Below are 19,600 nucleotides of genomic sequence, written 5' to 3' on the forward strand. Positions count from 1 at the left end.
GGCGCGACGGCAGCCGTATTTCAACACGGCGTACTCCGCCTTGGTAGTCCAGGTTCTCTGTTTGACAAGTACGCGCGTATTTTGCGGCCGCGTCCGAGCGCGTCCGACATCGGCCGATGTCGGCCGAAGAGCCAGCGGGCCGAAAGACTGCGAGCGCGGAGAGCAACACGGCGGCTGCGGTGGCCGTGTTCATGGTGTTCATGCGCGTAGCAGAGCTAGTGATACTGTGCGTATTTGTTGTGTGTGTGTGTATGTGTGTGTGCGCGCTCGCGCGCGCGCACGTATATCGGAGAGCGTACGTTGGTGGTGTATAGTAGTGTTAACGCGAGAGAGTCGGTGCGCCTCTCGGCCGTGGGCACAAATCGCGAGTAAAATGGAAGCGGAATTTCGCTGCGAGGTTGAGGTTCGTCGTTGAAAACAGGTGAACATGGGAAGGTCCAAGTTTCCCGGGAAGCCGCCGAAGACGGCCACCAGGAAACGGATCAAGGTGCTGGGCCAGCCTGAGGCAGCGCAGAACGATCCGGTAACTGTCGCCGAAAACATCTACTACGGACTTTCCCTGTTCAACGAAACATTCGGCGACAACGAGAAGGTGAGGGGGAAAAAAGATCGTCGCGTTGAGTCGTCCGCCGTCGCTGTCCGCCTTCGCCGTCGCCGTCGCTTTCGTCGTCGGCGTCACCGTACCGTCATCGTCCACCGTTGCCGTCGTTATCGTAGCCGCTACCATGTCGCCGTTGCTCGAGGTCGCGGGAGATCGTCGAGCGTCGCGTCGCGCGTCGCACCGCGTCTCGCCGCTCGCGCGTATTCTCCGGCAAGCGTCACGAGGACACGCACTCGGTGGACTTGGCGATACGCGGCCCGACGACGAACTTTGGCGCGACGTAGCGCGCGGGTTAACCTATCGGCGGTGATCAACCGCGGTGATTGTCGAACGGCAGGTGCGCGACGCGTTCGCGGCCTTTACTTGCCGTTCAGTGATTCGTTTCTCAATTTACCATTACCTCCCCTTCCGTATGTCGATCGAGTTATAGAGATTTCTATACATTTTGTCCTGGCTGCTTTTGGTACGGAGTATGTCAGTGAGATATGCCTTCTGCAATTCTTGCTCCGTAACTTCTTATCAGCTGGGAAGAATGTTGGATTGTCAGTTTTTTTTTTTGTGAATAAAACTTTGCAGAAAGCAGGTTGTCGTGTAGACAAAGTAAATTTATTAGTCATTTGTTTACTTTCATGGTTTGACAAGTAGTTTGTTCACTGTACAACATACATACATACATACATGCACATACAAAATATACACGCTTAGATATAGTTATACTACGATAGATTCTAATTGTCAAATAGTTTGTTATTTCTAATACTCATCTAGGTGATTTTTCTTTAGGAACATCCACCATTTCACGGATTTAGCACTAAAGAGGCTAATCTTTCTGCATCTTATATAAAAACGCAGCAACATGATGCAGAGAAGACAAGCGATAGATTGCCATCTGTCACAGTCGAAAATCTTGCACCACAGTCCAGCACGAAGAAGGATGTTATTGATGTTAAAAATTCTCCTACAGACATCGAAAACAGCACAGAAAAGTTTACCAATTCAAATCCAAAACCAGTTAAAGACGTCACCCGGTTACAACCAGTTACAAATCCGAATACTAAGCATTCAAAGATTCACCGAGCAAAAAGTCGTAAGAATTGCAAGAACATTAAATTTTCGAATTATTTGAAAAACCCGGTGCTAAAATCAGTGAACAACATCTTAGATCAGCATCAAAGAACCAGACAGTTACGCAACAGTACTGCAAAAAGATTGCTTCAAAGGGCGAAATCTGGAAATAATACACGTAATTTGGTAGTGCAATCAGGAGAGAAGCCTAGCACGGTGAGAAAATTTGTTTTACCCGTTCGCAGCGTGCATTCATCAAGGGTTATAAAACCAAATAAAAGATTTATCGAGGAATTGGAAGAAATTTCTACTACGGAGTATAGCGAGAATGAAATTGGTGTACACGTAAAAAAGACTAAATTAAATTCAGATAAGCTTAGCAACTTGGAATCAAAATTGAAAGGGGATACTGTTAGTAAGTTGTGTACAAAATTTAAAGAGGCAAGAAGCAAGCCAAAAAGGGTGATTCAGAGTGTAGACTCCAATGCTGAGATAACTCAATCAGTAAAAAATATAGAGAAATCAGCGAATTCTGTACAAAACACACAAATATCAAAACCAGCTCATAGAGAAGTAAAGAAACCTCATACTATATCATGTAAAAATAAAGTATCAAACAGCACATCTGACAATTCTAATAGTAATCAAGAATGCTCACAAAACTCGAGCAGAACGACACAAACTGTGAAATCAACAATTTCCAGAAATCAGAAACAGATTTCTATTCCTACAAAAGTTCTTCCCGATTCCAATGTTCCACACTTCGAGTCTTCCAGAGTTCAGACGAGATCAGGAACTCAAAATGAAATAGCGAGCGATTTAATTAATAATCAGGTAAGCTTTGACAGTGGTGCAGGATTGACAGAAGGTGGCTGTGCAGAAACTGAGAATCAGCTTGGACATGGTAATAAAACTGCGGTTAGTACATTCAACAGTTTTGAGACGGAAAACAATTTATCTGAAAGCGAAAGCGAGCACAGCAATCACTCGGAAGGCGAGCCATCCGATTTCAGCGGAATGAAACTCCATGGCGGGAAAGTTATATTAAGAAAAGCAAGATTAAAGTTGGATAATAAATGTCTAGCTGGAACAGAAGGACCATTTTCAACAACGAGTACCAGTAACACTATGGGAGGAAGCACTAATTTAGGTATATATTTTACACTTTATAGCAATTTTGTAACTATTTGTTACACATGTACTTTCAATAAACTGTCCTATTTCTAAATATGATTATTTTTCGTTTTAGGATTAACAGGTACTATAAAATGTGGTGTTTGCGGAGCAGTGCGATTTTATCGATTCGTGAAACAGGCACGCAAATTTGGTATTCACAGTTGCGAATCTTGTCGAAAGTTTATAAGCAAAATGATCAAACGTCAGGCTTGTGCTAAATCCTCAAATAATGTTCTTCCCATTCTTCAGTGTCATAAAGGGGACGGTTTGTGTTTAGTTCCACCTGTTGTGAGGAGTCAACAATGGAATCTCATGAGATGCGTTTATAAAGCCAGATGCCCGGCGTGTTGGTTAAAAATGTGTTTGAAATGTTATAACATTCCATCTCCTTTGAGAACAGGTTTAAACGCATTGTTACCACCATTAATGAGAGACCCTTTAAGTATTTCTCTGCCACTTGGTCAAGACGAGGATGGTCAAGGACAAAAGTTGTGCTCGTCTAAACTCAGTTGGCCTGCGGAAGATAGCTCGGAAAGAAATTTATTTAAGTCTGCTATGAGTTGGAGAAATTTTGAAATGGGACATAAGACGAGTTATCAGGGTACTGGAGGTTTTCTCTATACAAAAATAGATAAATGTAAGACAAGTTATTTTATAAATGCTTTTTTGAACTCGCGTTGTTTATTTGTACTTACGACATGTTTTATTACAGTTGATTCTTCGATGAGTATATCGCCTAATAAAAAACGAAGGAAAAATAACAGGATTAAGGTAAGGAAGAAAATTAAAAATCCAGTGGTTGCTTCTTCGTCTGGCAGCCAACATTCGCAATCTCTTAGACAGAGACTTGAGTTGAAAGGACCGAGAGTTAAGCATGTTTGTCGAAGCGCCAGTGTCGCACTTGGACAACCCATTGCAACTTTTCCTACTGTAGACGCGAAAGAAGACAACGAACATGGCAAAAACATTCCAAAGACAGTGAAAGAAATTGAAAGAATAGAAAAGAGAGATGATATTATAAAAGAAAAGGAAATACAAAAGCACAATGAAGATAATAATTTAAATCTCAGCGTTCACACGGTACAACAGTCTCATTCGAGAAGAGGAAAACCGCAACAGAGTGTGTCAACGTTGCATTTTCCAGGGGTAAGATATCTTTCAGGCATAATCGAAGGAAGTGACCTAAGTATACGCCATATCAATATTTATTTTGTCAATGACATATTGGATGAGAGATTCTATTTTGCTTGTATGACATTTACATATAAGTTACTTTTTGTATATTTGTAAGTTGGTATTCCGTTTATTTGATTAAATATAAAACTTGCTACAAACTTAAATTCAGTTCATAAATTAATGTGATATAAAGTAGAAAGTAAAGTGATGTGAATAATATATTTGTCGTAGGTGTCTAAGGCAGCTGTGGATACTGTATATACAGTTTCCATAGATTTCTGGGAGCAATACGATCCTTCCGAGGTCGGAGCTAAGGGTTTCGCTCTTATCGGTTCTGAGCTATTTCATATACCTGCTATTTGTTATCTGTGCGGAAGCGCTGGTAAAGAGCCGGTAAGTAACGTATGAAATATCAGTTATAGAAGGATAACAAGTGTACATGTAATAGTAATACGCCTTCTCTTCGAGAACTATCAACAATCCTTCTTTACAGTTGATCCACTGTCAATGCTGTTGCGAGCCATACCATGCCTTCTGTTTGGAACCCAGTGAATGGAATGCTTGTGCACAGCCAAACTGGTGTTGTCCCCGGTGTACGATATGTCAGTCCTGCCATCTCAGATCCGGTCCGAAATTATCCTGCATTCGTTGTCGTCAGTCGTTTCACCATTCATGTTTGTCAAAGTCCGGTGTTAGCTCCAGATTGTACAGTCCCGATCGACCTTATGTTTGTCAGAGCTGTATTAAATGTAAAAGCTGTGGTAGCGAGGGCGTTAACGTTCACGTTGGTAACTTACCTCTCTGCTCTATGTGCTTTAAGTTAAGACAACAAGGAAACTATTGTCCTTTGTGTCAGAGATGTTATAACGAGAACGATTTTGACACAAAGGTGAGTATATACACGTAATCTTGATATAAAATAAGTTCACAATCGTAAAATTTGTTTCATATTTGCAATTTATATTATGATCGCACACGTTCTTTTAGATGATGGAATGTAGCGAGTGTTCCTGCTGGGTACATGCCCGTTGTGAAGGCCTTTCCGATGAGCGTTACCAGATACTTAGTTACCTGCCTGATTCGATTGAATTCACATGTAGCCAATGCTCTTCCAATTCGAGTTCCTCTATCTGGAGGAATGCCATAGAAGCGGAACTGAAGGCGGGTTTCATCGGGGTGATAAAATCTCTGAGTAAAAACCGCAAGATTTGCACGGCTCTCAAGTGGAGTCCCAGAAAGGAGTGCCTTTGCAGGCCCGTTTCGAGTGTGAGAAAACTTGAATTTCCTGAAGAAGACAAAAACGAAACGAACTGTATGAAAGATGCCAATTATAGGGATGGTACGAATAAGCCTGATTTAGAAGAACATTCAATAGACGGTCCCGTTAGAAAAGGTCTGCGACGACTACGACAGAAATTCCATCTAAAAGAATGCTCGGTTAGGGTGAAAAACTGCCTTCCGAAGGATAATCTCTCTCAAGATAATGAGAGAAAAGACTGGTCAAATCAAGATTCGTCAGTTTCTTCAACCGATGTCACGGAATGCCACTGTTCCGAGCAGCAAATCATCGCAAGGCCCTCGCCCACTTTAATGTCTGTAAAACGTAAGGTAAACAGTAACGAGTACAAATCGTTATTACAATTTCATTGTGATATGATGCACGTAATCAACCGTGTCGATTCAAGAGATCTGATAGAAACGTATCATGATATTCTACAAGAGGTTTTTCCATGGTTTACTCCGAAGAATTTTAAGAGCAGCGACGACAACGATGATACGTTAACGGCTACTAAAGACGTTGGCGAAGACATTGCTCTGACAACAAAGTTTGACGATCCTATTCTGGAGGCGTGGAAGGAGGAAGTGATGAAAGCACCGAAAGCAATCGCAGCAAAAACAGCGAATTTATATAATATTCACGTCGAGGACAGCAGATCGTGTTGTTTATGCAAGGGTTTGGGCGATGGGCACGAGACAAAAGAGGGAAGGTTATTGTATTGTGGGCAGAATGAATGGGTACACGCGAATTGCGCGCTATGGTCAAACGAGGTGTTTGAGGAAATTGATGGCTCACTGCAGAATGTTCACAGTGCCATTTCGAGGGGTCGTTTGATTCGCTGCTCCGAGTGCGGTAAGAAGGGCGCGAGCATCGGATGTTGCGCGAAGAATTGCAGCAATACTTTTCATTTTCCATGCGCGAGGAACGTCGGACTCGCTTTCAACGACGACAAAACTGTATTTTGCATCTCACATTCGAATACGAGTCACGTCTGTAAGTCTCTGCAGAACGAGAATGAGTTTAGTTTGAAACGACCTGTGTATGTGGAGTTGGATCGAAAGAAAAAGAAATTTGCCGAGCCCAACAAAGTTAAGTTAATGATAGGTTCTTTGATGGTTGACTGTTTGGGCACCGTCATTCCGGAATTCTCTGATACAGCTGAGAAGATAATACCATGCGATTACAAATGTTCTAGACTTTACTGGTCCACAGTGAATCCTTACAAGATCGTGAGATATTACATTAGAACTTATGTGCAGGTACATATGCCGGACGTCTCGTCCGACATGGAGAATAACATCACCATCGATCATAGCAAGGAGCAGGAAAAAGATGAAGTACCGACAGACGGTACATATTTGGTCGTCAAACAAACTCTAGATGCACTCATCGATTTCGTGTGTAACAAAGAAGTTGATGAGAATTTAGCGGAGCAGAACAATACAGATCTTTTACCGCCGGAATTGAAGGAGGCTATATTTGAGGATTTGCCACACGACCTGTTAGACGGAATTTCCATGCAAGACATTTTTCCAAAGATGTCGTACGAGGATTTTTTAGCCATGGATTTAAAGAATGATGGCTCTTTCAGCACGGATTTATTTAAGGATGATATGTTGTCATCAGAAGTCGAAGAGACGATAAAACCGTCGGAAAGCAAGATCTCCAAAATAGATTCATCTCTATTGGAATTAGGAGCGCACAATGACCTCTGGGTACGGTTGGAAGCAAAGACTGCGATGCAGGACCTCATGGATGACTTATTTAATTCAAAAAGCCAGAAACGTGGCGGTAGAGAACTGAAACGATCCAAATCAGAGGTGATGTCGAACAATCCGCTGATCGTCGGCGGTCAGAGGCATCATCAGCGTTCCTGTAGTCTCACATGGAGCTGCAAGCTAGACAACACTTACGGTTCTAACATAAAAAGACGAAAGTTGCCTCGAAATCCATCCAGTACCAAGTCCAGTGAAACTGGTCTTATTGTTCTTGATGCACAAAACGAACGCACGTCGATGTTTCATGAATTGAGAATCCCGGAGAGTATTATGGTCACTGTGGGAAGAGGAAACACGCCTAACATACTATCCGATTCCGTGCGCGAGTTAAAGTACTGTATTGAGGACTCTGCTGGATTAAATCGCCGCGTGTTGCCAGCCAGGGACGACGTGAAAGAACACAAGAGACTGCTCTGGCATCCAAGACAACAGCAACCGCGAATAGTGCAGGTCGACGGGTCGGTTGACGCTAATAGTGCCAGCGAGTGCAGTTCACCAGAATACAATGCCGAGGAGAAAAGCACGAGTCTTCAAACGTCCGAATCATTATCGATCCCGCAATTAGACGGCATTAACGATGAGCACTCGTCTGACGCGAGCGAGCCAAGCTCGGAAATGGAACTTGGCTTATACACGCGGCCTTTAAATCTTTTACATTCGAAGCGTATCTTTGGTTTCATCAGATCACATGTGTCAAGTAACTGTGATAAAAAAATGAAGAATGGCAATAGCAACCTCATAACCGCACCTATCATTAGGTGTACCTCGCACAAGGCGGAAGTCTTGTTCAAGGAGAAGAATCTCAAAGTGAATCTGCAGATCCCACAGGTGGATGGTGCAGGCGATATCTCGAGCGACGACGAGTGCGTCTCGTCGCAACATATGATAGCGCATGAAAGGTTACTTCATGCCTCATACGAGTCGTCGCCGTTCGAGGATATCGACGTCACTTGCAAGAGGTGTGGCCTCACGTATCGCAACGAAGAGAGTTACAATCGTCATCTGGACAACTGCGATACTATGATCACCAGTGATAGCGACTCGGAGACCATGGACAACAAGCTGGCGTCGCCAGAGTCGGGGTTTTCCCCAAATATGGGTTCCGTGTCATCGCAATTTATCACGCTTTCACCATCCGAGGGCCACACTCTAACAACCGATTACACGGACATTCAAGCGACATCACCCATCGAGGCATCCGTGGCGTCACCCCATCCGAGTATGATTGAACCGATCGCCCAAGCGATCATCACGCCGCAAATTCATGCGACACACGCCACCGTCGAGACCGTACACCAGACAGTATTAACGTCCAACGACGTGATCGTACAGACTCAATACACCCGTAGAACCACCACTCTGCCGAACCCAGCAGTATTACCTCCTCAGGAAAGCACAGTGCAGATAACGGAGATCACAGATCCACCGTCCATCTCCAGCGACTCTAACGTTACGGCGCATGGTATCGTGAACACGCCGATGAATTCGCCGGACAGCACGAGCTCGCAGACCGTCCCAAGCCCGGAAATGTCGCCTAGTTTTTCGTCCATGGGCGTACAAACCGCGCAAGAGTCTATGCAAACGAACGCACAGATCACCCGAACCTCTTCCAAGAAGAATTTACGGGTAGCCAAGCCTAAGATCAAGAACATCAAGCCGCAGCAACATGTTCTGAAGAACGTGATGCAGTCGTCGCAAAATGTCGCGCACAATGTCAAATTTCAACCGACAGCGATGTCGAACGGTCCACCGGTAATCCAGCTACATCAGACTACCCCGAGACCGCCCACAGTGATCCTTCAGCAAGTGGCATCACCGGGCATCGTGTCCGCTTATGTGGAAGCACTGCAGCAACAATCCGGTCAAAATTTACAATACATCACGACGATAGGTGACGGGCAACACGAGACCGGTTTCAAGCCGCAGCTGATCACTGCAAATTCCTTGGTGCCAGGCACCTATATACAGGCACCGTCCACCGACAATCTGCTGCTACAAAACGGTGGTATATCGATATTGCCGAGCGTGCAGATTGCGCAGACACAGCCTACTGTATTAGGTACCATCATACAGCAACAACCCAATGCGATCCAATGTGGTGTTATATCGTCGGAGCAATTGCTGTTGAGCTCTACGCCTACTTTGGAAATGTTCACCGATCCAACTGGCGGTATGTTCGTATCGAATCAACCAATGTACTATGGTCTGGAGACAATCGTAAGCAATACCGTGATGTCGTCTAGCCAATTCATGGCGGGCACCGTGCCACAAGTATTGGCCAGCAGTTACCAAACAACAACACAGGTGTTTCAAGCGTCTAAGCTGATGGAGCCTATCGTGGATGTACAAGCTATGCCGGGCGTACCTACTGTAACAACGATGCAGAATGTATCGAGCATGCCGAACATATCTGGTATGCCCAACATAGCTGGCGTACCTAACATAGCGAGTATGCAGAATGTGAGTGGCATGTCCAACATGTCCGGAGTGCCTTATGTAGTGGTGAATCAATCGGCGCCGCCGCTACCACCAGCAGCAGCTCCGGTACCATCACCAGCACCAACATTGGCGTCGGCACCGATGCCAGCATCGGCATCAATACCAGCACCAGTGTCAATACCAACACCAGTGTCAATACCAACACCAGTATCAATACCGACACCAATATCAATACCAACACCAGTATCAATGCCAGCACCAATATCAATATCAGCATCAACGCTAGCAGTGGAACCAATTGTAACGCCACCACAAATCAACATTTCCGCCACATCTCAGGACCGAGCTTACGGTGGCATCGCGTGTAACGTCGTGGCACCAGTACCGTGTCAAAATGCAACCATAGAGCATCCAATGGCATCGATTCAAGTAGCAGATGTGTGCTCATCGAACGCGACGTCGATAAGCGTAATGACGCCGACAAAAACCATCAACACCTCCATCGCCGTTACCGCCGCCACCATCATCGGTACTACCACCTCATGCAATGCCAACGATACCTCGTGTCGCTGTGAGACCCAGTCCAGTCACGCATTCGGTTCAGGCGAATCATGGAACTGCTTGGAAGATCACTGAGCCGTTGTTCGGCGCGGAGCAACCGATGAGCAACAGTGTGCGACCATACTTCGATTCGAAACACGTATCGGAGAACACTAGCATGATCAAATCTAGCATATCATCTAAGATACCACCTCTATCGAATCATTATGTTACGCAACGGAATCTAGTTTTAAATCATAAGTCAAATCACGATGTAAATAGCGTACATAAAAGCTATAGTAGCGGTACCGCGTTGAATCCGAACTCTGTTGTGAACGCAGGCATCAATAATAGCCCAATCGTCGTCTCCAATTCCAACTCCGTACAGAATAAAATTACGATGCCGACGAATAACATGCCGACTAGTAGACCGATGAACAGGGTGCTGCCAATGCAGGCGGTGACGCTTAAGCAAGATCCGGCAAAGAAAGACGATTTGGCGATCGAAGAGCCGACGAAACCGGTAATCAAGCCAGCCGAACCGGAAATTGTAGAGTCAAAGAAGGAAATCATAGAGCAGATCGTGCAAATAAAAAAACCTGAAACCACACTCAGCAATATCACCGACAATATCAAGCTGAATACAGAAACTATAGAGAAGGTAAAGGAGAATTTCAAACTGGAACTTGATAAGGAGAAGCTACAAAACACATCGTTGAAGATAGTGCTGCAGAAACAGTTACAGGACGGTTCTTACAAGATCACGCGCAACATGAAGGCAGTCACTCAGAGCAAAAAAACACCGCAAGTAACATCTGTGGAGATATTACCATCAAAACAGGTACCTCAGATTGCGTCATTACAACTGTTGCCGATCAAAACGTTTACGCTCAAAGCAAACAAGCTCGAGGACAAGGTGAAGCCTATGGACGCGAAAGTGAACATACTTAAGGCAAAAGCGCCGCCCGTAGCTGTCAAGAAACCGAGAATAGTGACGAAATCAATTAGACCGCTGCGAAACAATCCGCACCAGAATCCGCCGCAAATGCACAACTGTTCGAAGGGACCCATCTTAATGTATGAGATCAAGTCGCAAGATGGCTTTACCCACACTGCCTCGTCTATGACCGAGGTTTGGGAGACGGTGTATCAGGCGGTGCAGAATGCGCGCAAAATTCATAACTTGTCTCCTCTACCTCACAATCCGTTGTCCGAGGGTCTCGGTTTGGAGAATAATGCGGCTATCTATCTGATCGAACAATTGCCGGGCGTCAACAGATGTAGCAAGTATAAGCCCAAATTCCATACGTTGGAGCCGCCAAAACCCGACGAGATGGAAAACGAATTGCCGGCAGCGTGTGCCAACGGAGCGGCACGAGCAGAGCCTTTTAAAGGCAGGAAAGTACACGACATGTTTAGCTGGTTGGCGTCGCAGCATAGACCGCATCCTAATATAATTACAATATCGGAAACAGAGTCTAGGTAAAATTCACCACCACGCTTGTACAATGTAAAAACAAAATTGCATGCATTTTATAATTGTTTCTTGTGAATAATTTATAATTTCTGATATTTGATTATCAATGAGTTTTAACGTTTTCAATTTAATGATCTTGTGCATCATCGGTGTGATGTATTTACATTTTTTATTTTAATAATCACATTTTTTTATATACGTTATATATTGAGTATAAGTTATACTTCTTTAGACTATAAATAGAATCTGTAATATGAAAAATAAACAAGTGTTATTATTAATAATTTAATAAAACGTTGTGATGAATAATGTTACAGGCGAGCCGTGAGTACCAATTTGCCTATGGCAATGCGCTTTAGAATACTTAAGGAAACATCAAAAGCATCTGTTGGTGTGTATTATTCCCATATACATGGTAGAGGACTGTTTTGTTTGAGAGATATCGAGCCTGGTGAGATGGTCATCGAATACGCCGGTGAAGTAAGTAGCAAACTATTCATATTCACATATTAAAAGATCATGTCACGATACTTGTAATCGATATCGCTATTATTATTATTATTATTATAATCATTAAAATTATTGATTATCATTAGGTTATTCGATCTTCCTTGACCGACAAAAGAGAAAAGTATTATGACAGCAAGAATATAGGCTGTTATATGTTTAAAATCGACGATCATCTAGTTGTTGATGCTACTATGAAGGGAAATGCAGCTAGATTTATCAATCATTCATGCGAGGTACAGGAGATTTCTTTTCTTTATTAAAAAAAAACAAAAATTTACCTAATACTACAAATTGACAAAAGCTTTTATTATTATCTAATAACATTGCTCTATTTGTATATAAATGTTTTTAAATATATAAAAATCTAATTATTTTAAATTGCACTTTCTATAATTTGATTATGTAATATATATAATTAAACATTACGTTAATATTATTATAATCATCACATTAAAATTTTTGATAAATATGTATTATATGAAAATATGTATGTTATAGCCAAATTGCTACTCGCGAGTGGTGGACATACTAGGTAAGAAACACATACTGATTTTTGCTCTTCGTCGCATCATTCAAGGGGAGGAGTTGACATATGACTACAAATTTCCATTCGAGGATATCAAGATCCCGTGTACTTGCGGTTCTCGCAAATGTCGCAAATACCTCAACTGAGACTGCGTATATACAGCTTATCTTAAGCAGCCGACCGAAGACAAAGAAATAAAATATGTGCTATAATTGCGCGCGCGCTTTCGAATAGGATTCGTTTTATTGAATGTTATTCATTTTACTCATCATCAAACTATTTTCAGAGATTGCAGCTTTTTATTACTATAAAAGAACATAGATTATACATTTTAAATATTAGAAGGCCAGACGTAATACGCGAAGCACAGCGGTTACGACGATGTTACTTTAGACAGCTACGTTCCTGTAGTTGATTTAACGGGGGGTATATTTACACATATACCTATAGCAATAAACCATTCGAGTATATCCTGCTTTTGTATCCGACAAAGTCGTGCGTTTTACTAACGCGCTTCAGACTTGTGAAAGTGTTATTTTATTCACGCCTGTGCTTTCTCGCACGACTTTTAGACTCTACGTATTATCTACTGTTGAGGCTTAAGTGTACAAGTTATCTTACACTTTACACTAAATGCGAGAGCTCCTTAGTTCGCATAATTTTTGCATGATCTGGATCTCTCGATGCTTTGATCGGATTTGAAAATAAACTCTCCCTTAGACGAATGTCATCATAAGGATGAAAATGGAAAATGGAAAATAATGCCGCAAGAATACTACGAGAAAGTATAATAGCGGATTTTCGATAATGATCGTAGCTTTCTGAAAGCCACTTATATTTCTTTCAAATATCACAAGATAAAAATAACGCAAGCATAGTGTATAAAAGATCTTGTCAAGCACGTGAACATGAAATACGCGACAATTGTATATTTAGATGATTTGTAAATTTTAAATTTAGTGTACAGTGTATGACTAACTTCGTGACATTTCATGTCTACTGTAGGGCCAGATTTCAAATGTTTTTGTAAAATATGTAATTGTTAGACTAGATATATCGTCTTTGATGTAAGTACAGCAAATCAGTTTTAACTTAAGTTAGGAATGTAGGTATTAAGGAGAGAGATAGAGAATGGCAAGCGAGAACAGTCTCCTACAGCAGGATATTGTTCGAAGGTGTACCTACTTTGGCAGACATTGATACGATTTTATGTTTTATTATACACATGGCATCATTGACTAGAGAATATTTGCTTTCCAGAACAAGCTATTTATTCAGTGTAAAAATGAATGGCGCGAGTTCGATATTATTTGCCCTCTTTTCCTTTTTGTATATTTTTTTAAAATATCGCGTCTATATTTGTGCTTCCACCTTGCCAAGATCATATTCATCGAGTTTATTATCCGAATTTTATTATCTGAATGATACGAGACATGACATTTTATTTGGCGAGTATTGAATAGAAGCGTTAACAGTTTTAATAATTCTTTTAAAAGAATTTTTTTAATCGAAAAATCGGTTTGTTCGTCGATCGAATCGACGAAGATTTATGCATTGTTTGGGATAAACGTCTCCGGATACGTTTCTCCGGCGAACGTTTGTGATATTTTCCTATAATAGGAAATATATTAGAGATGCTTTTATAGGAATATATATTTTACATTTTTACGGATATATATATACCATATATTCCGTACCAATACCCTTCTGTGAAGTCCAGTTTTGCCTTACTTTTACATGTACCTACGCTTTCACCCGGTGATAGATTTAGATATATATATTTACGCAAATGATATTTTATATTCGAAACTAACACAACCGCAACGGCGCGTGGCACAGCGCCCTCCGATACAATTACATCGTATTTTAGCGCGATTAATCAATTTCTGCCGAGGTGGTAGTCCCTTAAATTTTGGTGCTCCATGGACACCGTTAAGTGCACTTTTCATGAAAAAATGGCCTAGAGTAAGAGATAGTAAGGTTGCAGTGCGGAAGTGTTTGATAATAATAAGAAATGCGTTATACGAAGAATATTGATCGTGAATTATTTAAAGAGATAATATAAAGGGGTGAAATGGTGGCACACACATAGGAGCGCATTATTTGAGCACACGAATAATGTCAGACGTGCTGCGATTTTAATCGGCCTGGTTTGGTACAAAGCGCGTATGCTGAGTTGTAAAAAGTTATAAAATCGCGGGAAAACGGAAACCTGTTCTGGTCACGTGAAATTGCCATCTTTTAGATATTTTGTGAATCTTTTTTTTAATATTATAATTATCGATAATTAATGACTATTATATTCGAGGAGATGAATATTGTTAATATAATGATAATTAATTTTAATCTGTACATGAAAAGTAATACGACTAGTAAGGATGGTAACTTACTTGAAAATATAACAATGTTAGATATTTTATTGATATTTATTGATTATAAACGATATGGTATTAGGGTTGACGAAAAAGTACTAATGTAAACTGAACGATTTAGGACCGGTGCACATATATGGTAGTCACATTGATTAACGCGGATACAAGGATCAAATCCTTTTTTTTTTATTCTAACAAACGAGCAATCGTGTATCTTTAATTCGATTACAGCCTCCTGATTGTTACGCTAGAATAATCGGACGTCAGAATTCATTTGGGCTTTACAAGGTGTATTCTCTGTAGGCATACATATATCAACTCGATTTTTACATCGCTCTGTATTATGATTGTAAGCTGTAAGCATCCATCATTGTCCGATTTCATTTATACAATCGCGAATAGGTTTAAATTTCTCAGTACATCGTTCCCTTTTCATTATTTGTATCACCGACTTCTGTAAAGTACCCACGCGAGTACTTCAGCAAAAAGTATCGAACAGTTTGGACGTATGCTTGTAGCGTAAGATGAAAAGCGTATGTGTGAAAGAGAGTGTGTGTGTGAGAGAGAGAGAGATTTACTTGTCTGCTAATAATCCTTACCTGATGAATTCGGACGAATATCTATCAGGTGCTTTCTGGAACATACTCTGTGTCTTTTTAAACTACTCTTTAAACTGCGTAAAAAGGGTGTACGACCCTCCTTAGTATTACGCATACAGCCTTCATTATTATTATTATTATTATTATCATCATCGCTATTAATTATAATCTATACACACACAAAAAACGAGAAAGAGAAAGCATAATACATCACTACTCAAGTCACTCGTATTTGGGCATATTAAGCACCGTTTGTTTACTACACCCATCAGCACCTTTCAAAAGTAACGCTGCGTGTAAAAAAAAGAACATCCGAAGAAACGGTACGATGAATAAACTGTTTAAGTAGTTTACCAATAATTAAAGGAAAAAAAATGATACTAATGTATAGATGTAATAGGTAGATTGTTTCTCTCCGACTTTTACGCATGTTTTACCTCTCGACAGATAGATTCGCTCCGAACGATTCGAATCCGTACGGACATCGCATTTCAGCGTTGCGTTTAAAATTGCGAGTGATTAAGTGATTTCGCGGAAACGTGACGAGCGCGCGATGTGTATTACCGCGTTCTTGCGACACGACAGTTTCGGCGCATCGTCGCGCTAATTGCGATCTCTCAACCAGAAATTTGGTCTCATTGCGCTCTTTAGATCTTTTTTTCTTCTTGAGAAAAGGATGAACTAAGAAAACTAATAAAATATTACAATTTAAGCAATTGAAGAGGAAACGGGAGAAAAATTGAAATATAAAACGCTTCTTAAAACGTGTATAAACCTACTATTCTAACGTTTAAACAAAGTGTAGAATTTTGAAATATTGTACTTGTTTAAAAGAAAAGTAAGAGGGAAGATAAATATAACAATTACTGACAAACTCGACGATGGTATGAAAGAGAAAAAGAAAAATTGAAAAAATTGTCTGTGATTATCAGTCATAATAATCTTTAGGTCGACATATTTTTTAGAGAATATTTTTTAGGAAATTACAAAATTTATGATATATCCCTATTATTGATATGATATTGGATCAGACACGTGCTATACGCATAATAATATTAAAAGTGAAATTGAAAAAAAAATGAATGATGAACTGTAAAAGTTGCAAACTGTTTAAATAGAGTTACAAATAGTTGAGATTCGATGGCTGTTGTAAAATATTCAGTGTTTGGACAAATAATTATTAAAAAACTATTTATAACTAATATCGAAGTACGATAATATTATCGCATATTACAGTAGCGTTTTTATCCCTTCTTGCGTTTGCATATTTATGACGGATATAGGTTGTAGAGAGAGAGAGAGAGAGAGAGAGAGAGAAGAATTTCGGTAAATGAGGCCCGACCATGGAAACCTGACTCGCGATTAAATGAATGCGATTAATTGAACGAACGAGGAACGATATTATGAAAACGAAGGAATGGGGGGATGACGATAACGGGACGGACAGGGGGCATTTGCCACACGTTTTTTGCGTGTAAATTGTCGTTATCAATCCATCTACTTATCGTAGAAAACTTATGAAGTTTAATCGTAATATCTACATTAACCAGAAAAGGTATGCGTACCGCATAGAAAAAGAACACATAGCTGCTTTCATCACAAGACACGTACTCGTACATACACACACACAAAACACACAGATATGCCCATGTTTTGTAATTAAATGTTTTGTTAGTATATATTATACGAGAAAATTAACAAAATAAAAACAGAAGTGGAAATATGAGAGAAACATGTGTGTGTTGTACATTTTGCCATACGCGATGTATTCCTCTCTTTTGTGTAATAGTAATTTGTGTGTGTCTATGTGTGGTAGACGGCATCGTGTGTACGGCATGATTATAGACTGATGCCTTGATATATCGTCCTCAAATACCGAGTTCGCATAAATTAAAAAAACATGAAAACATACATCATGCGAAACGTCAATTTCTCTTTAACGTAGATCTTAATTTAATTCTCAGAATTTAACTCAAATCGAGGAAAATTGTATATAGTTAGAATCACTTGATACTTAATTTATTATATTGAGGCTTCTTGGTATTCACGTTACGGCAAACTTTTTCGCTGTGTACGTTTCTTTTAATGTATGCATATATATATTTTTTTAAAATTATTTTACACGAGGTTATTTTGTGCTTTAATTGGAATTCTTGAAATTAAAAATGAAATTGTCAAAAAAGTATATTGGAATTCGGATTAGATATAATCGTAACAGGAGAGGCCGGTGATCCGGAAGACTTCTGTGTAACAAAAGCAAACGATATAGAAAGACAATTCTGTCTGTGTCAACGTTTATTTTACAAAAGACTTGAGGATTGAACCTTTTGTGCGGCAAGGCACGCGGCGGAACGAGTAATAATAGAAACGCGGTGCTACACCGTCTCATATAATTACGGGAACGTGTGAAATCCGCGAATTGCCACCAAGGAGCATCCCTTTCGCGTGCAGAAACGCATTTTCTTCGATCACCTTCCTTGATTATTGCGGCAACTCGCCTTGACAAAATCGCACGAGCATATGCAGCCAGGAGGGAACTCGCCAGTTCGTGTATCTCGATTAATCTCATCAGTCTAGTTTCTACCGAAGCATTAATTTGCATCTAATGCGGTGAAGAACCAAAAGGATTCTGCACACTTCTTAATAAAGAAACCGGTTTCTCTATCAACTTGCTTAAATTTTTTATATGTTGTTTTTGATAAGTTGGTTTTGATGTTGATGAAACATTTTAATGGATGATCTCAGAAAAGCTCAATTTTACAGTTATTAATTAATTATGACTTGGATATAATAGTAAGGATCATTAAAAATCGTTAGTCTATCTCTTTTATAGATTATAGGTTTTTTTAGGTTTTGCTTTGTCAGGAAGGTTGCAAAGCTGGAAGGTTGCAGAAAGAACCTAAAAAAAATACGAAAAAAGTTAATAATCTTATATAGAAAAAGAACATGATTTCTGTAAAATACATAATTTTGAGCAATTTAGGGCTAACCGTAAAAGTTGAGCTTTTTTGAGATCATACCTATTTTGATCAGCATCTTAAAAGCAACCACGTATCAAAAATTTAACTAATTTGACAGAAATCGGTTTCTTCATAAGAAGTGTGCGGGGAATGCGTTTGATTGCGTTCATTTCACTCCCGCTTCGAGCGATCCGAAGGCCTCTATTTCCAATGAAAACAGCATTCTGCAACCGAATTATGGACTTCGATAGAAACTAGGACCGGAATCCATAGTCCGGTCTTAATCTCAAGCAATGTCTTAAAATGCTAATAGGGCTCTCTGATTGGTTCATGCGCTAGCTTAATGCGTCGTCTACAATACACGGAATAAGAAGTAAGAGTAAGAAATTGACCAATCACAGTCGAACATGAGAAGAATAATCGACTGTGATTGGTCAATTTCTTACTCTTACTTCTTATTCCGTGTATTGTAGACGACGCATAAGACCATCTCGAATCTTGAGCAACATTTACCACGGATCTACAATAGGTGTTTTAAGCCTTAAATCGTAAGAAATTGCCAATCACAGTCGAATTCGAGGAGAATAATCGACTAGGATTCGTCCATTTCTTACTCTGGATCTACAATAGGTGTTTTAAGCCTTAAATCGTAAGAAATTGCCAATCACAGTCGAATTTGAGGAGAATAATCGACTATGATTCATCCATTTCTTATGGCTTAAGGCTAAAAACTCTATTGTAGATCCGGGGTTATGGCTTAAGACTTAAAACTCTATTGTAGATCCGGGGTCATGAATTTCGTCCTAAATCAATGGGTGCGTTCAGCAGAACGTTTGTTTTGCAACTGTTGGAAGTTTCCTTCGCGCTAATTGGATCATACTTTTAGATCTAGAAGAATGATCCTATCTCAGCAGACAATTATAAAACGGTTGCAAAACTGTTGAGTCTGCTGAACGCAGCCATTGTCAAATATCGCCAGGCACACACACAGTTAATGAGTGGTATTTATATTCTATTCTTATTTTAAGACCGTTTTAAGTAACGTCTTAAAATGTTAATACAGCCTTCTGATTAGTTCATGACACCTTAAGACTGTACTTAA

At 40.4% G+C, this 19,600-nt stretch overlaps 1 protein-coding gene across 1 annotated transcript; it reads left to right on the plus strand.

Moving 5' to 3' along the window:
- Positions 1-329: 329 nt before the first annotated feature.
- On the plus strand, positions 330-17,193 carry trx (histone lysine N-methyltransferase trithorax). Its single transcript, XM_018450671.1, is given in 11 exon segments — positions 330-592; positions 1,385-2,816; positions 2,916-3,479; positions 3,555-3,988; positions 4,250-4,411; positions 4,512-4,907; positions 5,006-9,995; positions 9,997-11,536; positions 11,849-12,011; positions 12,128-12,274; positions 12,540-17,193. Coding segments are annotated over 11 exon segments (10,167 nt in total). The 5' UTR covers positions 330-427; the 3' UTR covers positions 12,714-17,193.
- The last annotated feature ends 2,407 nt before the right edge of the window (positions 17,194-19,600 follow it).

The sequence above is a fragment of the Mycetomoellerius zeteki genome, unplaced genomic scaffold (assembly GCF_001594055.1).
Source record: "Mycetomoellerius zeteki isolate Tzet28-1 unplaced genomic scaffold, Tzet1.0 scaffold291, whole genome shotgun sequence".
NCBI lineage: Eukaryota > Metazoa > Arthropoda > Insecta > Hymenoptera > Formicidae > Mycetomoellerius > Mycetomoellerius zeteki.